Here is a 17,817-nt window from a genome sequence, read left to right on the forward strand (position 1 = left end):
CGCAATCAACGGTTTGACAACAAAAACGCGTGTTCTTGCGTACAGCCATTGCCTCCTCTATACATACAAAGCCTGGCAGATCGCACCGAGGTGCTGTCGCCGAAATTGAAAAGGTAGAGCGGCAGACAACGCACTCTTAGAAAAAAGGGGCACAAAAGGAGGTAACAGACCGCCTTTACCACCCTCCTCCCGGTTAGCGGGGAAGCGCTCCGCTTGTTACCTCCTCAGGCGCAGCAGACACTAGCAATGCGTTGCTACACGATGAAGTTCGCCGCGAAGGAGCAGCAACGCGGTAAATATTACCTCCCAAGGGGTAGACCTGTTTCGGTGCTGCCAGAGCCTGGGCGCTGCGATTGGCTGTGGAAAGGCGCAAACGAGTTCGCTACTTGGTCTCCTCGTATTACACGTCATTCTTCGCGCATGCGTGGGAGAGCGCCTGCCCGGTGCCGAGCGCGTTGGCGGTTCAAACAGACTCGGAATGCGGAACCCAGGAGCCGGAACCCGTACTGACGTAATCACTTCCGGCTCCCGTATACGGGAGCTGAAGTCACGGTTTGATTTGAACGGCGCGCCCGGCGCGCGGCACGGGCCCCCGTATATACGAGAGCTGACGTCACGGCGGCTCCCCAGGCAACCAATCAGCGGCTGTCGTCAAGCCGGGTCGTCGCCCAGGGGCCCGGGCAGCCCGGGCGCGCGGCGCGGCCGGCGCGGCGCGATGGCGTCGTCTCAGCAGGATCCCGGCTACGAAGCTCGAATTGCCTCACTTCTGAACCTTTGTGTAGTGAGGTGCGTCACAAATGCAAGAACTATCAACTGGCGTCGGCTGTGAGCAGTACCTACGGAGCGTGAAGAAAAAGAAGCGAAAGGCCGTCCGCGAGCTCCTGAAGCCTCGAAAAATGCCACCATCGTGAGACAGATGTTCGAAGACCCCGACGGCCGGGAATTCTTTGAGTGCTTCCGAATGTCACGAGCCAGGTAGGGTGTGCTGCTTGTTATTTTGGATTATTTTCATGTTATATATCAAGTGGCGTTCCACATGGGCCCGCGCGTCGCTCGCAGGAATACTCACCTGGAGCGTGCGCTCCCGCAGTGGAAGCACGTTTACATCATTTTTAACGCGGCAGGATCGCAAGAGCAGCTTTTGTAAGAGTTACACGCTTGTCAAATTTTACTGCGTCTGTGCTATAAAACAAATAGCAATGGCATGCACATGTGGAGCTCGTACGACACTCTCTTTCGGTCCACTAAATCTGGTCACGGTGTGTTGTGCTCCTTCGAGTGCATGTATGACGGAAGCCCGTTGTGCTTCCTTGTCCTTTGTGCTAGCTAGGATGTGTGCTTACAAGCTTTCTACACGAAAGCTCGCGCTGCAGAACCCAGAGATCTTGGGTTCAATCCCCACCCCTGCCCGTTTCGATCTGGATGAGCATTGTACCAGCAGACTTTCGTGTTTCACTACTGCGTGACGGGTGTTAAAGACCCGAGGCTAGCGGTCGTACAGTACTGCCTAAAAACTGATCTACAGCGCGTAGCAGTGTCGTTGACCTCTTTAGCCTTTTAAGTGTCAGATGTAGCTCGCACGCACAATGGTTGCAGCTAGGCACGTAGCCAGGATTTTGTTTCGGGGGGGAGGAGATTTTGTCGGTCGCAGAGTGCCCGAGGCTGGTAAAACATTGTGTATAAAAAAAAATGAACAAATGAGTTCCTTCATTACAATTGTAGTGAACAAGCATGCCCTCAAAGCTGGAAGCTTGGCACATTTGCTTATTAATAACATCCCACTGCCTTTCCGGTCTCTTTGCAGCACCAGCCACTGCCTGCCTCTACAAACGGCCTTTCTAAACGCCACTGATATTTGCATTGAAGATGCCGTTTCATCGGGTTGAAACCACCTCCCGTGTCTCCGAAACCGTGTCAATAAATTATTAAAAGCAGTATCAAGTTCTTTCACTTGTCCCGGTCCTTGTGGTCGCTACGATACCTGTCTTAGATCCAGTGGTACCGCTGAACTAGCTAACTAGTCCATAGGCTTTCTCGGATACGTCAAACGCAGCGGCACTCTTCTTTGCAGCCTGATCTGCTTTCCTCGCGTCGGAGACGGGCGGGAAGTTCATCGCCGGAGCTTTTCTAGCAAGCAAGCACGGAGCGACTGAGGCATTCGCACGCGGAACAACGTGAACGCCGGTGGCAAGGGGGGCGGAGGAGGGAAGCGCGCCGCGCTGAATGGCCGCGGAGAAAATACGGAAACCTACGTCATGACCCGGGAAGGTAAAAGTTGAAAACATTTCAACTCTTCAATCCGGGTGCCGGAAGCCGTATTTACGTCACCACCCGTGGAGAGAGCGCTGACGTCACTACGGGTTCCGGCGCCCGGGTTTTCAGTCCGGGTCTGTTTGAACCGGGCTTTAGCGGTCTTTCTTCTCGAACGTTCGACGCAAGCGTCCCAGCGCAGGAACGTCTTTTATTGTTCTGTTCGGCTCAGTCTCTTCTTACGAAGTCACCGAGAGCGCTGCATTAACTTCAGTCGAAGATCCAAGTCGTGTGCGCCGTATGTAGGTAAGGAAATGTTCTGCGCGGGCGACTAAGATCCAAGTCGTGTGCACCGTATGTAGGTAAGGAAATGTCCTGCGCGGGCGACAGTCGGCGTCGGTTATGACCGCCCCGGGAAGGCGACCCCGTCTTCCTTAGACAAAGGGTTGGCGGACAGGTTCGCATGTTTGAAGGCGTCGAGCGTTCGATAAAATTAGAGTGTGCCGCGAACGCAGGCACAATTTAGACCATCGAACTTCATAAAGAGCAACAACTGGAGTGACTGTCGCTTGCACTAGCGCATATTTAAAAGGTTGACATACACTAACCAGTGGCGTAGCCAGGAGCTTTTCCCGGTGTATGTGTGTGCGGGTGGAGGAAGGGGGAGAGCGGCGGTCCGGCGGGCCTGGAGCCGGGCGGCCGGGCGACAAGACGCCTTTTGAATCGGGGGTCGCCTACGTTTAAGGTGTGAGGGGGTAGGAGGTTTTCTCTTTTTGGGGCCGTAGGTATCTAACGTCGGACGTTAAATCGAGGATCTGATCAAATATTTGAAAATCTCATAAGGTGGTTGCTGTCTTTTTTTTTTCGCAGAGCAGTAGTCGATCAGACATTCATTGGAGGCGCGGGTAAACAGGCGCGATTAATTCTCGGCGTCGTTGATATTTGCAAAAGTCAGTGTTAAGTTCTGATTTTCAATATCAACGTTTTTTGTTTGTTTTTCAATTTATCGAGGTTCAATAAATATTTTGGTAAAATGTCATGTTACCTTGATATGCCGAATAGAAATGTCTGAGCTAATTATTCTTGCGCTTCACAAACATTAATAGTAGTATATTACGGAATAAGGTCATCAAGTTCTTACCGGCAGCGAGACTAGCAATATATTGTCTTCACATTTTCTTTGCGTGTGATCAGGCATTTCTAAAAGTCTGATTATTCAGTAAGCGAGTTAGATATGGCTCAAGTTTGCATTGTTTGAAGTTGATTGAATATTTATTTCGCCCACCGGCAACGTTGTAGGGTGATTTCGTCGAGGGTACTGGATGCCTGCTACCTTGGACGTATCTCGTGACAGTTCTTAACACTGTTTACTGCAGGTAAGCGTAGTCCGATATTTTATTTTGATTTTCTTGTTCCCATTTGTGCACTTGAAATGGGGCTCTTGATTTTTATGTTCATTTTGTGTGTGTGCTGTTCGTTCATTTCCGAGAGAAAATTGAGGGTATGATTCGAGTAAATGAATTAGTATAAGACACACAAGGCGCTTGAGTGCGTCTTTTTCGGTGTGCTCTTTTTTTTTGCGTTTTCGTCCTTGTGTGCTGTTCTTCTCATGTGTAAATAAAACATACATTCAATTTTAATCTGGCAGAGCACTTCGGCAAAAATATTTGCATATTTACCGAAGTTCGGCAGTTAGGGGAGGCGATTTTGGGAGTCTGCTGTGATGCTGAGTAGCTAATATGGTGTAGCGCACTGTGGTGTATGTTCTTCCTCTGTCCTTGTCTTAAAGTGCAATCATGTTTTTTTCACGTACAATACCAACTTGCCCAACAATGAGCACTTGTATATACTAACCTGCTACAGTAGTTGTACCCCTTTGACTAAGATCTGTTAGTCACCTAAGTAAATCGGGGTGACGAATTTAAACATGACCGGTGAATACAAAGTGCTTACTAATCTACGATTACCACCCGCCATGTGATAATTTTAGTCAATGGTGGTTAGTCAACAGTTAAACTGGTCACGTTTGGTAAGTATGGTTGATGGTTTATAATGCTGGAATCAGTGGCCCATCAAATGCTCCAAATGCGTCTTAGAAAAATCTAATATTTCTTCAGAGCTTCTTTAACCATATTTTTTTAGTTCCAGGCAGGTAGTGCAATCTACCCGGTGGCTGTCAGCTGAAGCCTAATTAATCCTGAGGTGCCCAGCTGTGTGGCCCTGAAGGGAAACCTCGAAGCCGCGTCACCCTGATGAAGCTTCGCTATTCGAAGCAGTGTTCCAAGCATTCACTGTAATTTGCCGGGTAGAAACTGAATGTTTATGCACTTTTTTGTGATAATTCTATTGACTGTCGCAAGCTAAAATCCCGAAAGTGTTGTTCCAATAGCCATTATTGCGCTTAGACCTTTTATAAGATGTCTAGTCATGCTATTGATTCTTATGTCATTTTGTTTGTGACAGCCACAATAAAACAGTGTCATTTACTTTCAGAACTAGGCCGTCTTCATCTATTATAAGGCCCATCCTTGAAGCATGTATTATCACACCTGCGAAGGTTCATGGTACCTTTCTTTTGTGGGGTAAAAGTGATTCCATTAAGTGTACATTTAACCTGTATTAAGGTGGTGAACCGGGCCAGTTGGTTGCTGTTACACATGATGGGGAAAACAGCTCGGAAAGCGCGGACTACGAAAAACAAACACGTCAGGACAGCACTGACCTGTCGTGTTTGTTCTTCGTAGTCCGCGTTTTCTGAGTTGTTTTCCTCATCGTGTACATTTAACCCCAAAGTGGATCATAGTTGCCTCCATAACGGGGTAAAAGATGAATCTAGGGTCGTGTACTATTGCCCCCAGAATGGGGCAACAGTTCCATCTATATGGAGCGAAAACCAGCCCCCTATAGCAGGTGCTCTTGTCTCCAAAAGAAGGCAAAAGAAGCCCCCTCAGTTATGTCGTCTTACCTCTCAAGGGGGTTGAAGTTACCCCCTAAAGGAAGTAAAGGCTGACCTTCAAAGGATGTACTTTTAACACCAAAAGGAACTAAGCTTACATCCAAAAGGAGGAAATGTTGCACCCTAACCCAGGGTGTAAGTTTGCCCCTCGTTGCAGGGGGTAACGTTACCTCCAAAAGGGGTTGCCCTGTGTGCAAGTCGGTTACCCCCTTAAAGGGATACTTCAACGAAATTTGAAATATTCCCGTCGTGTTCAAAAATAGGTCGAATATGATCCATTATATCCGTAAATGACAATCGCACGTTTGTATTTTGAGCCTGGTGGCTGTATTTTTCGTTATAAACGGCCCACTCTGGCAAGCGCTCGGAGAAGGCCCAGCGGAGACCACGTGACATCCAACGCAATCGTGACGTAGGTCGTCTCAAGACGAGCAAAGCTACGGGGAGGCTGACGTCGAGAGGATGGCCTAGTCGTCCTAGCCACCGAAGCGGCTGCTTTTGTACAAATTTTGAGTGACGGGATAATCTTCTATAATCTTGTAGGGGGACAATGGCGACTTCTGTGACACGCAAAAGGCATTCTCGGGAAGAGGGGAGTTCCTCCTGCCCCTCTTCTCTCGTCGTGGCCGGAGGCGAGACAACCTCCGTCACTAGCTGCCAAGGTTGCTAGACGGGCATTACAAGCCAGGCGTTAGCGACATCCACCAGGTGCTCTTTGCTAATCGTTTAATTCGTTTTAAAATTCCTTTTCGTGACTTTTTTTAACAAGATATTGGTATGTTCGATTTGATGGTGCTTTTTTGAACACATATAGACCAGTGTCCGCGCCAATTCCAGGGCGCCGCCATCTTTATCTACGCTCGCGCCACCACGCGGAGAAAACTGGCAGGCAGGAGGGGGGGCTGCGTTGGCGGTGTTGCTTTGGGGAGCTAGATGCGGCAGGCTGTCCGAATGCACCGGCACATCGTGAAAGATGTCTTCACTAGAAGCCTCCGCGGCCCGTTCTTCAATAGATAAGATGTCGTGAACGTTCGAGAACCTATCTCGATCAAGAAAACAAGAGAAAACCTTTCTTGTCTTAAATGTTCTTGGTGTCTGCTGACCCTTGACATCCGCGTTTCAGTCCGGGTTCATTGCGTAGTAAATATTTCGCTACCGCTTCCTTGTGACTTTCAAATGCTTGATTGTTGGCTTCTTGTATACATTACTTTCGTGGCACGTTTGAGACCGATTTTCGTGATCTGCTGGCCTTTCTGCGGCAGCGCGGCTCTACCGAGCCCAAATAAGTGAGAGGCGTTCACTTGATCGGACGCCGTTTTAGCTAATGAAAACGAGACAACGACGTTTCATTGCATGACTAGCGAATGGGTCTATAAGCTCCATAGACAGCTCGGATTCACTTTCTTTTGTAATGTGCCGCCTTGCCTGCCGCCGCGAAGCGGCGTAAACGAGGGCTCCGAGTATGTTAGCATGCGTCCCCCTCCCCCCCCCCCCCCCCCCCCTACACACACATGCACACGCTGCGAGCGTCTGGGTTCGAAGCTATTAATTGCCAGTTCTGAAGGATGGTACTTACTTGAAGTGGGAGCTGGAATTCTACGAGATACCAGGAGACACTTACTATCGGGCAACGAAGCAGGGTGCCTGTGGGGGTGGAGTCTAGGAACGCTACTGATTGATATTTTGACAGGCGATCAGTTATGATAATAGACGAAACTTCGACTCGTTTGTTCAGAAGTTTGCGGTGATATTTTATTAGCCCTCGTTACAGCACACCAAGGATCTTAGGCAATGAAATTCACATCACGCAGGCTCGTCCGTCGTAGTCAAATGAGCGCAGTCGACGGCGAGGTGTAATGAGCTGCTAAGCTTCACAAGGAAAGTGCGCGTGAGAAAGAGTTTTGAGGCAGTCCAAAACACCGATCCAGCAGACGCACGTACGTACGTTTACTCCGGACTCCATGAACCCGACGGCGCAAGATCAAAGCTATCAAAGAGCGCCGCCGCCATCGCCACTCGGTTTTCTCTGCACTTTGCGCGACAACGGCACTGCAACGGAGGGAACTCGCCTCGGCGTTAACAATCCGCGAAATAGATTAATTTCCCACTCTTGAAGCCATTCCAAATGATAAATGAAAATACCTCGGCGTTGTAGAACATCTGACAACACAAATGTGCCGAGCGCCTGCTCGGCATCGCTGTTGCTCGTGAAGGCCTGCTTATTTGTAGTTGAGACGATGATTCCACATCTTCCGTGCCACTCCTGGTGCTTGCAATAACTTCGAAGGGCAGGGGAATCTTCTCACGAGGACGTTGAAGACACTCAACACCGGAGCCACCAAAGCAATCGCACAAACCGTCGCCATGTTTGCTTCTTCGTCACTCGCGGCGCGGTCAACTCGTCGCGAGATGTTTTCTGGCTCGGCTAAATGGAAACCAACAGCGGCAAAGTGGCGTATGGACACACGGCTGTCACCATTACGGGCACTATACTAACATACCGCGGTAAACAGGACTGATGCCCGCGAAACGGCAGTCGGCACACCAGCGAAGAAGCCCTTAACGGGAAGCGGCGGCGCTGGCCGACGCAGCCCCCCGCCCCCCCCCCCCCCCCCCCCCCCCCTTCCCTGTGAGCGTCTGGGTTCGAGATTATTGTTCGCTTTTGCTCCTTGCGGTCGAGGCTAAAAAGAGCACTTCCGGACACTGGTCTACAGACCAAAAAATGAGCGCCGAAATTTCGTTGTACTATCCCTTTAAGGAGGGTACTACAGTACCCTTTTTTTAAGAGTGCGGATGAGAGGAGAGTCAGGTGACGGGCGCCCCGCTGCGGCGAGGCGCCTAAACACACTTCTCCCGAGCGATGGGATGTCCGCTCGTGCTCCTCGCGTTCCTCGCGCTGACGCTTCTTTTCTCGTCGGGTTTGAAAACTATGTTTCGTGTCCTCGCCACTGCAAAGCTGTGCGCTGAAGTCCACGTTCCCCGAGAATGGCTCTGTGCTAACAGATCCTCGCGCTCCAAATCTGCGACCGGGAATTCTATGACTTGTCGTCGAACTGCCAGGTTTTGTGAGTATAGAGGAGGCTATGGTACAGCAGAGCAATGAACGCGCTCTTACTCGAGTACAGGTTTCGCGAAAATCAAGTTTTGTTTTTGTTTTATTTTCGATGTGCTATTTTCAGTGCTCTTTTGTATAGTCTATACTCTCTTCTCACTTCCCGAAACGTCAAATACATGCGTGCTGGGCTGTGAAGAAGGCACATTGAATTGTTGATTCACGAATATTTTTATCGGAAGGACAGATTCGATGCGAACTGACTCAGTGGTGAGGTAATTGCGTTCCTTCTGTCTTTCAAGTGTCACTTTCAAGAGTGTGGCTGCTTTCCGGAGCACGCATTGGCTTTCCTTAACGCGAAACATAAAAGTCATGAAAAGTGTACTTTTTCTTCTTGCCGCTAACCACTAGCGAGCCGCTGCTCACCAGCGTTTAGAGGTAAAAACATAAAGTAAACGTTTAGCTCATGTCAAATAGCCTTAAATTCTACTTTTAACATACCTCAATATTACTAAAAGTGCGCTTTTAGTACAATTCATTTTGCTAAATGTGTGCTTTCGTTGTACTAGAAAATACAAGTGTTTGCTTTTAGTAGGCTAAACGTATACTGATAGCATACTGTTTTGTCTTATAAAAGTGCACAAAAGTATGTTTTGTTTACATGCACTAAGTACACCAGAAGTATCCTTTTAGTGCATTTCTTTTTACCGAGGGGGACGCCTGGTAAGATAGCAACAATACGTAAACATATGGAGATGATAGAACGTCGAAGGCCGGAAAAGCGCCAGGGACAAGAGTAATTCGATGCGCAAAACCGAGTCGAAAACGACAGCAGCTTTCGCTCGCGCGGAACGGCGTGTTGTTCCGAGGGGGACGTCACCGCGAGACTCTCAGCGTGCGTCAGGCGTCGGCCGCCACAGTAGCCCAGTGGCGAGGAAAAAGAACTTCGCTCGCTCGGAAGGATTCGCAAAGCGGGGAATGTAAACAGATGAAATGTTTTGATAAATCCTGACCCGAATGGACGCCTTTGTCCGCGGCGTTGAATAAAAACAATGAGAGAGGGACACTTCTGCGCATGTTGGCCATATGTTCCCTATGTGAGTTTATATCCCCCGCCCCCCCTTCTTGCAACCAAAATATCATAACAACTTCTACGTGTATTGCCCGACATAAAGAAAGAAAACTACTTTTTGCCATCACGGAATTACACATTAAGTCACGAATTATTATTATCAGATCCATAACCGTTTTAATTGTATTTCTGTTCCTACAGCATGCTAAATTACTATAAAAATGCCTAGAAACATTAACATGCCGGTGAAACATTTCTGCTTCTGTTATAAACGTAAATAATCAAACAGTGCACAATATATAAATTTAAAATTGAAAGAAAAACATATTTTTCAGATTACTAACACGAATAGCTTCATTCAGGGAAATAAATACATCATCGTAAACATCTGAATAATCAAGTAGATTAGGTATACTTGAATTTTACCAAACAGGAACACTACTGTGAGTGATCAGGGTGAACGTCTTCCACCGTAATTTTCGCTCTGCTTGTGAAGATGCTTTGATTACAGTCATATAACGTAGCGCGTGAACGTGCGACTTCGAAGCGTTTGGCATGCACCTGAACGATTATCGTACCCTGAGAACCAGAAGCGCCCAATGAAGTGCGACCACCATGCAGGGCGTGGAGGACATGCTGAAGCGCTCGAAACATTAAGATATCTAAAATATGGCGATTTTTTGTTCCACTGCGAAGCAACAGTTCTACCTCTCACCAGGACGGGGAATATAAATCAAGATGATTTAAATAGTCATTTAGATCAGACAAGATTTACTATAATGGTATTTATCGAAACTTTACCGCAAAGAGACTCCAGTAAATGTGTTTAATTACCGTTTGTCTATTGTTTGATGCTTTCTAACTTCCTCTCTTTTGTATTTAAATCAGTGATGCGTCAACTAAAAAAGGTTTATAAAATGCTATACACGATTAAAAGCAGTGAAGTTCTGAGCAAAAGCTTTGAGCTTTCTTTCCGCCTTACTCAGTTGCGAAACACCCTTCTGCAAGCAAATCAGTACACTAAAAAAACCCCTAAAAAACCTTTATTACAAAATAAAAAAAACAAGCGCTTTTGTTTTAGTATGACTGGGTTTACATACATCAAAAAGTTGCTAATTAAACTGCACTTTGTGTTCAAGTAACTCTTTCGCATTGTTTTCAGTGATCGGACGAATTGATAAATAAACCTGCTGTGTTGAAAATAGATCTAGAGATGAATCTTTATTCCCTCGCTATTGAGATTTGAATCAAATTAATCCGATTGAAATCAAGTAAGACAGGTATATTTGATTCTTTATTCCGTTATTTTTTTAACCTTTCTTGTCACTAAGGGAGGCTGAACAGTGTTTGAATTCGGACACTTCGTGAAACTTTGAATTTAGGCACATCAAAAGTAACGTGTGTGAAGTTTTCGTTTTAGCGCAACTAGTTAAAGAGCCGTATGGATAACTCGAAGGTTCGCCGTGGCTCCGCCCCCTGCTGCCCGCAGAGCCCGCGTCAGCTATGTAGAAGGCCATAGTTTTTAATACTATACGTCACCTTACGAAAGCCAAAGCTGAGCAAAGATTGTGCATGAATGCTACGTCGAAGCTCGGCTGGCTTCGACGCAGCATTTATGATGCTACGTCGAAGACAAGACAAAAACAGCAACATGTTTATGTTGCTGCTCTTGTGGCATAATTCTAATCTGTGTATTGATGATCTGCTTTAATTTTGTAGAATATGTAGATCGCCAATGTTTTCATGAGTGATTGTTCAGTCGTTAAAAGTGAATACTCATTGAAGCATGGGCGAGAATGTACGTGATATGGAACACTGGCGACAGATCGTATCGCTCGTGTTTGAAACACTTCACTGGTTCCAGCTTATTGTATTTTCCAGGCTATAGTCCGCGAAAAATACATTTCTAGAAGTTGAGATTTTAGGCCATGCGGACTATCTACGCGTGCGGTCAGTAGAGGAATTCTGTTTTTCAGCACTGCGAGGACGCTATTGCACGGTGCGAATGACCGTGGACTGGCGTCCTTGCAGGACTTTTGTGTATTCCGCCGACCAGGGAATACCACCTGTTTGGTGGCATGAAAACAAAAAAAAAACGCGAGGACATTATTTCGCCGTATTAATAAACCGCAAGCAGCTTTACAGGCGTGTGTACAGGGCCCAGCGAGGCTGCCACGCAGTTAGTGCATAGGCATTCGGCTCCAGGGAGAGTCTGTCGAGAAGGTGGGCATGAGTACCGAGCTCTAAGCGACCGGTGTCTGCAGCGAACATATTAATGGCAAATCAATATGGTACGCCCCTCGTATCTGTGCGGAGCACAAGTTCGTCTGGTTCTTGCACAGGAGTTTCAATGATGTCAGAACGCCGCGCTCTTATTGGCTGATTGAAAAATATAGTGGGTAGACCACCAGGTATCTAGCATCGAGGTATACCCACTACCTTTCCGATCAAAGCCAATTGGATCTCGGCGCCGTTCTGACGTCACTGCAAATCCTGCGCAAGGAGCAGACGACTTGCTCTCCGGATTGTCATTGACAGCCTTCAAAAACGCAGGGCATGGCTTACTTTGCCCGGGGCTTCTTGCTTCATGATTGGTTCTTCGGCGTTCTCATCGGCCAATGCGGCAATCTGATTGGCCAAGCGCAGGAGACGAAGGAAGGAAAGCGAAAATCTAGCCGAAGTCTTACGTCATCGGCAGTGTTGCGTGACCTTCGCTCGCTGGCTAGCTTTTCAGCCCCCTTCCGAGGGGCCAACGATGATGTAACGACGCATTTTATTTGTACTTTTTTTTTTTACCTTTAGGGGGTAAACATTGGAGGTGAAGAAACAAATACAACCTGAAATGAAGGAAGATAATCCACGGGAGTAAACGGCGGCACACTCTAAAGTGAAAGATAAAAAGCGGCATAGACGTTCGCGGCTTACCTCCCTGCAATTCATGCGCGTTTCTTTTCTTCCGTTTTCTTTTTTCAAAATAAAGACGGTTTGCTTTAGATTCTTTTTTAATTTCAGAACGACTACAGATTTCAAGAGGCAGCAAACAATAAAAGTATTCGTTCCTAACTTGTATATTTTTTGTGTGTCTTTTTTTGTTTTAGAGCTTAAATTTTTTTTTCTTAATCTATGCGAGTTTCGTGGAGCTTAGGTCGTGCAATCGTTAAGTTGAAAAAAACTTTTGGATGTTTATAGTGTTCATAGAAGTGATTCCAAAACATAATCGCTTTTCCTGGTCGATGTGCCAAAAGAGAAGCGTGTTCCAGGATCATTCCATACCCCAAAAAGTGTCTCCCACGTCAATATTACGCTAGTATTTTTGTTTTTTGTCGACACATTATTTAATATATAGAAACTATATTTAGTCACATTACTAAAAAAGAAAACACTTTCTTGGCAGTTTAGTGTTTCCTGAATGGGTGAACGCTGCTCAATAAAACATAATGCACGAAATGCGCCTTCGAGCATTTCCTGCATTATGCACGCCAATGATTCATCCTGAAAAGTATTTAGTGTAAGTAAAAAAAATGAAAGCCGTTTATAACTCCCTGTAACGCCGAATTAGAGCGCAGCTCTTGAGGAGGAGGAAGGGAAGGTACGGAGAGGAGGCTATGCCCCTTCTCCTCTCCTGCGCGCCTCCCGTTTAGGGGAAAATTTTTCGCTAAATTTAGTAGGGAAGTTTTTCCGCTAAATTTAGCGGGGAAATTTTTCTGTTAAATTTAGCGGGGAAATTTTTTCTGGTCAATTTAGCGGGGAATTTTTTTCGCTAAATTTAGCGGAAAAATTTTCCGCTGAATTTAGCGGGGAACTATTTCCGCTAAATTTAGCGGGAAAATGTTTTCCGCTATATTTAGCCGGACACTTTTTCCGCTAAATTTAGCTTGGAATTTTTTTCCGGTGAAAATAGTGGGGAAATGTTCCCGCTAAATTTAGCGGGGAATATTTTCGGCTAAATTTAGCGGAGAAGTTTTTCCGCTAAATTTAGCGGGGAAGTTTACCGCTAAATTTAGCGGGGAATATTTTCGGCTAAATTTAGCGGAGAAGTTTTTCCGCTAAATTTAGCGGGGAAGTTTACCGCTAAATTTAGCGGGGAATATTTTCCGCTAAATGTAGCGGAAAATTTTTTGAACTATATTTAACGGGAAAGCGGGGAAATTTTCCCGCTAAATTTATCGGGGAAAATTTTCCATTAAATTTAGTGGGGAAAATTTCCGGTAATTTTAACGGGTGAAATTTTTCGCTAAATTCAGCGGGAAAATTTTCCGCTAAATTTAGCGGGAAAATTTTCCGCTAGATTTTACGGGGAAATTTACCCATAATGCACCGCGCGGTTACGCCAACGCCGACGGCGACGCCGCTCAAGCCGGAACTGGGCGCCTAAGAGCTGCGCTCTAAAAAAATACGTTTTTGGTCCCCTTCATACATACACTGACACAAATTATATTGTGTGTTTCTCTAGAGAAAGGGAAGTGAGCGAGCCCCAACGGGCAACCGCTGTCTCCACTGCCATTCACAAATCTATCTAGTGCTCTAACTCAAGCCTTCGGACTTCAACGTGCACCACAATGTAGTGATACACGACCGCACGCCAGTACGGTGCCCATTCAGATCGAAACGGGCAGGGGTGGGGACTGAACCCAGGACCCCTGGGTTCGGCAGCTCGAGCCTTCTTCCCCCGCTATCTGAGCTGCGGTGTTCCAACACGTTCGGTCGTCGATCCTCCGTGGTCGGTAATCGACTCCCCCTTGTGTGCAGGATGATCAGTAAACAAGTGCCGCGAGGTCACGTAGGAGTAAGCCTTACTTTTCTCATTCTGTTCAGTAAAGGCTGAACTCCATGGAGCGAATATGCGACGAATAACTGACGAAATTCGCCCGGCGTCACGCTCGCTCGTCGCGCGATGCGGCAGACGCTAGGGCTGATGCCACGGGAAGAGTGAAGAGTCGCCGGGCGAAATTCGTAGATTTTTCGCTGCAATTAACCCCATGGAGTTTAGCGTTAAGACGTTACCATTTCCAATAAAAATTGTCTCAATATATGCACGGATGTGGCAGGCACTTATAGAAATATTCAATATCCTGGACCTTTTAGCGCATACTGTTGGACCGATGTAGCTGTGTTAACTTGGTTTATTGACCAGACAACATTAACTGCGTAACATTATTAGGGTACAAGATTTTGTTTCGCGTTCAAATATCACCGTTCTTCTGTATGTTAGCTCACCTCTTCTCCGAACACGAGGAGTGAGAGCTTGCGCTGCAGTACTCAGGAAAGACGCACTGGCCATATTTCCAATGTATGCACAACGCGGATACCTGATGCCGCTTTCTAAACATCCATGAGGCGAAGTTGCAATTTTTTATTATACTAAATGACGATTTTGCGACGTATTGGGCAGGGGATTCAACTGTCGTGCCTCTAGCGGATAACTTAGAAACTTACCCGTGGGGGACCACAACAACGATAACAAAAGCCGAGCGCGGCGTGAGCGTTCGGCTGTGGGTTGTGTTCTTCCCTAGCCCGTGGAGGGGCTCTTGTGTAGCCAGTCTGGCCTGCTTGAGCAACACACAATGCGCCGTGCGTGTGTCCAGCATCTGCTCAGCACATAGGCCAAAATAATTCAAGCTCGATTCCTTCGACCACTGCTTTCAACACAGATCAGGTTTGTCGCGTTCCGCCAACGTTACTCCATTTGTTGTCAAGATTTACTACGTTACATAAAAAAGATAAAGTCCACGGGATTTCTGTTGGGTAACACCAAGCTGTGGGGAAAGTCAACCGGAAAAAGCGCCCCCTATAGTTTCAACTCCTCGCCAATATAACACTTGCGTTACAAACGAAATGTCTGACCTCAGGCAACAGCCCCATATCCGCGTTTGTCCAAACGCTGTCTGGGTGTGTCAGGTCGGGTTACATTTCATTGGGGTTGAATTCATTTCATTAATGCCCATCCACTCGAGGCGTTTTTGTCTGTGTGTGTGTACGCCAGTGAATGAGTATGTGGGTGTGTAATTGCACGTGCACGTGTTTGTGTGTCAGTGGGTTTCGTCCTGAATATGTAAAGCATCGAACGTTTGTTCCTTGACCAACCGTCTAAATATTCTACACATCACGCTTCATACTTTTGTGGGCCAAGACTTTTGATGCGTTCGTTTGTAGCAATCATAAGGATTGCGTGAGACGTCGTGGTACGTAGTAGTTCAGCGGCTAGCGATATGAGCTCGCATGCGCAAATGGCGACGAGGCAGTACCGACAGCGCCGTATAGCAGGCAGGGAGTGGAGGATCAGAACGTCAGCGGAGGTGTTTAAATGTGTCTACCCACCCGCCACCCGCGATACCACCCCAATTCTGACGTACACTGGATCGACGTGCGACAGCGCATTTTGTATCAAACAACTGTACGTTCCTAGAGAAGAAAGGAACAAAATTATTCGACAAAACATTAAAAAAAAAAAAAACACTCAGGGGGGCAACGAGGACGACGAAAGAAGGAAATGTGGCTGCGAGAGCTGGTAGCGGTTTATCGTTGCTTCGTGGCGAAACGGCGAATTGGGGATGTACCGAAAAATGCGACGTGTCTGCAGAAAGCTACGCCGGAGGAACTAAAGTCAGTGACAGGTTAAGAGAGTTCAGGGTAAAGTCCTCCAACTTCTTTCCACTTTACGAGTGCGAAGGCTGGAGTGAAGGAAACCTCTTCGCCAGCGTTCGCTCTGCTAAAGTGCAAAGGGTTGAAGGGAGCTTTACTTGAACTCATCACCTGTCACCGACTCTAAGTAAAAAAATAAATAAATAAATAAAGTCGGGCGGTTCAATTTCCCCAGCGCTTCAACCACCAGAACGGTTGACGCAATCGTCTGGTTAATGACGGGAGGGTTGGACATACACGAAATAAAGACGTCACATTCACGCCGAGCTCGGACGCAAATAATCGCGGCACTCTGGTCGACGCAGCTGGAGCGAGAGGCGTGTCGACACGTGACAAGGAAGCGTGGCCTTGACAACGCGCCACGACGTAGCTGAACAGAGAGGCAAAATCAACCTAGCCGCTGGCGAACTCTTAGCAGTCTCGTACGTGTTACGAAAAAAAGTAAGCGATTACAATTACAAAAGCTTTATTGAAAATTTGATAACAGTAATCAACTACTGCATCGCAAAAGTAATTAAAAATTACAAGAAAGTAATTGATTACTTTTTACGTTACAATAGGAGGTCAATGCAGAACATAGTCGTCTATGCCGCACCGAACCCAAATCGTAACAAACCGTGCACAGGAAACGAGGCACTCGACAGCTCGTCTGTCAAAACGTCGCTGAGCGCGTTGGCATTCGAATCCTTCTCGTATCTTGATATTTTTGTTTAGTTGTTCATGTGAGTAAAAATAAAATGTGCAGCGTTGGTGTAACATAGAGGAGTAACACAAAAACAAAATGAGCGACTTTTTGTAAAAATAATAAAAAAAAAATCACGTCAATAATTTTAGTTTTTTAGAAAGAAAAATAAGTGATTGCTTGTAACTTAGTACGAAAATAGTAATTGAATTACAGGAAACGTAACCGGAAAAAGAAAGTAATTAAAGAGTGATAAAGTTACAATAAAATGCAATTTACTACAAGTAATCAGTTACTTGTAACTCGCGACGTACAAGTCAGACTCTGACACAGTGGCCAGTTTCAAAAGGTTTTTTTCGATCCCGATTGCTGAGGCGACTGCAGTAAGACAGTATAGTACGATGTAAACGAGACACGAAGAGCACACTCACGGGTATCCGGGAGTAGGACGTGAGCCACACGTATCCTTCCCCGCCGTGTGTCGTTCCGGGCGCCTGCTGCGGTTTGGGAAAGAACTCCACGCTGGGCACGTTGCTATCCTCGGCGTCGTCGTCGTCGACCGCTTCGCGCGGCTGGTCATCGCCGCCGCCGCGCCGATGCCTCCGCACGCGTCTCTTGGTCCTCGCCAACGGCACAGTCCGGTCTCCCCGCGACCCACTGTCCACCAACATCGCTCGCAGGACGTCCACGTCGGTGGTCAGGCGGTACGTGAGGTAGAAGTCTGCCGTCAGGCCCAGGTACACGAGCACCAAGGCACCGTACAGGGCCAGGCTCCCGGAGCTAGAGGCCGACATGTCCGTAGGTCGCCGTGTCCTGGAGGGAGGCCTGCGGGAGCGACTCCCGTGGCAGCGCAGCACGTGCGCGACTGACGCTGCCATCGGAGAAGCGCGGCGCCGGGCACCCGCCGCTCCGCCGCGGCACCGCACTTGGCGCGCGCCTCGGGATCATTGGGGGCTGCGACATCTATCGACGGAAGTTCGCACTTGTTGTTTGGGCCTGCGGCCGGCGGCTATTCGCCGAGCAAGTGTTCTAAAAAGCGTTTTCGGCGCATTGGAACACTTAAGGCGCATCGCCACCTGCGTTCGAATCGCAACCGCGAATCGTTTCCGCTCGTTTTCATCATCAAACACACGTGAAATTATACTGGATCTTTAAAAGCAACC

The 17,817-nt window shown here is 47.3% G+C and overlaps 1 protein-coding gene across 2 annotated transcripts in view; it reads right to left on the bottom strand.

Moving 5' to 3' along the window:
• The window catches only part of LOC120843915, a 248,074-nt gene extending 230,477 nt beyond the window's left edge, over positions 1 to 17,597 (bottom strand). The window contains exon 1 of one of the 2 annotated variants that reach the window (XM_040215388.3): positions 17,086 to 17,597. In XM_040215388.3, the coding sequence (XP_040071322.2) occupies positions 17,086 to 17,532 (447 nt within the window). In that variant the 5' untranslated portion in view covers positions 17,533 to 17,597. The remainder of the gene's footprint in view (positions 1 to 17,085) is intronic. The other variant, XM_040502768.2, reaches the window with a different exon arrangement.
• Between the last annotated feature and the right edge of the window lie 220 nt (positions 17,598 to 17,817).

This window comes from Ixodes scapularis, unplaced genomic scaffold (genome assembly GCF_016920785.2).
Source record: "Ixodes scapularis isolate PalLabHiFi unplaced genomic scaffold, ASM1692078v2 PGA_scaffold1__304_contigs__length_218370807, whole genome shotgun sequence".
NCBI lineage: Eukaryota > Metazoa > Arthropoda > Arachnida > Ixodida > Ixodidae > Ixodes > Ixodes scapularis.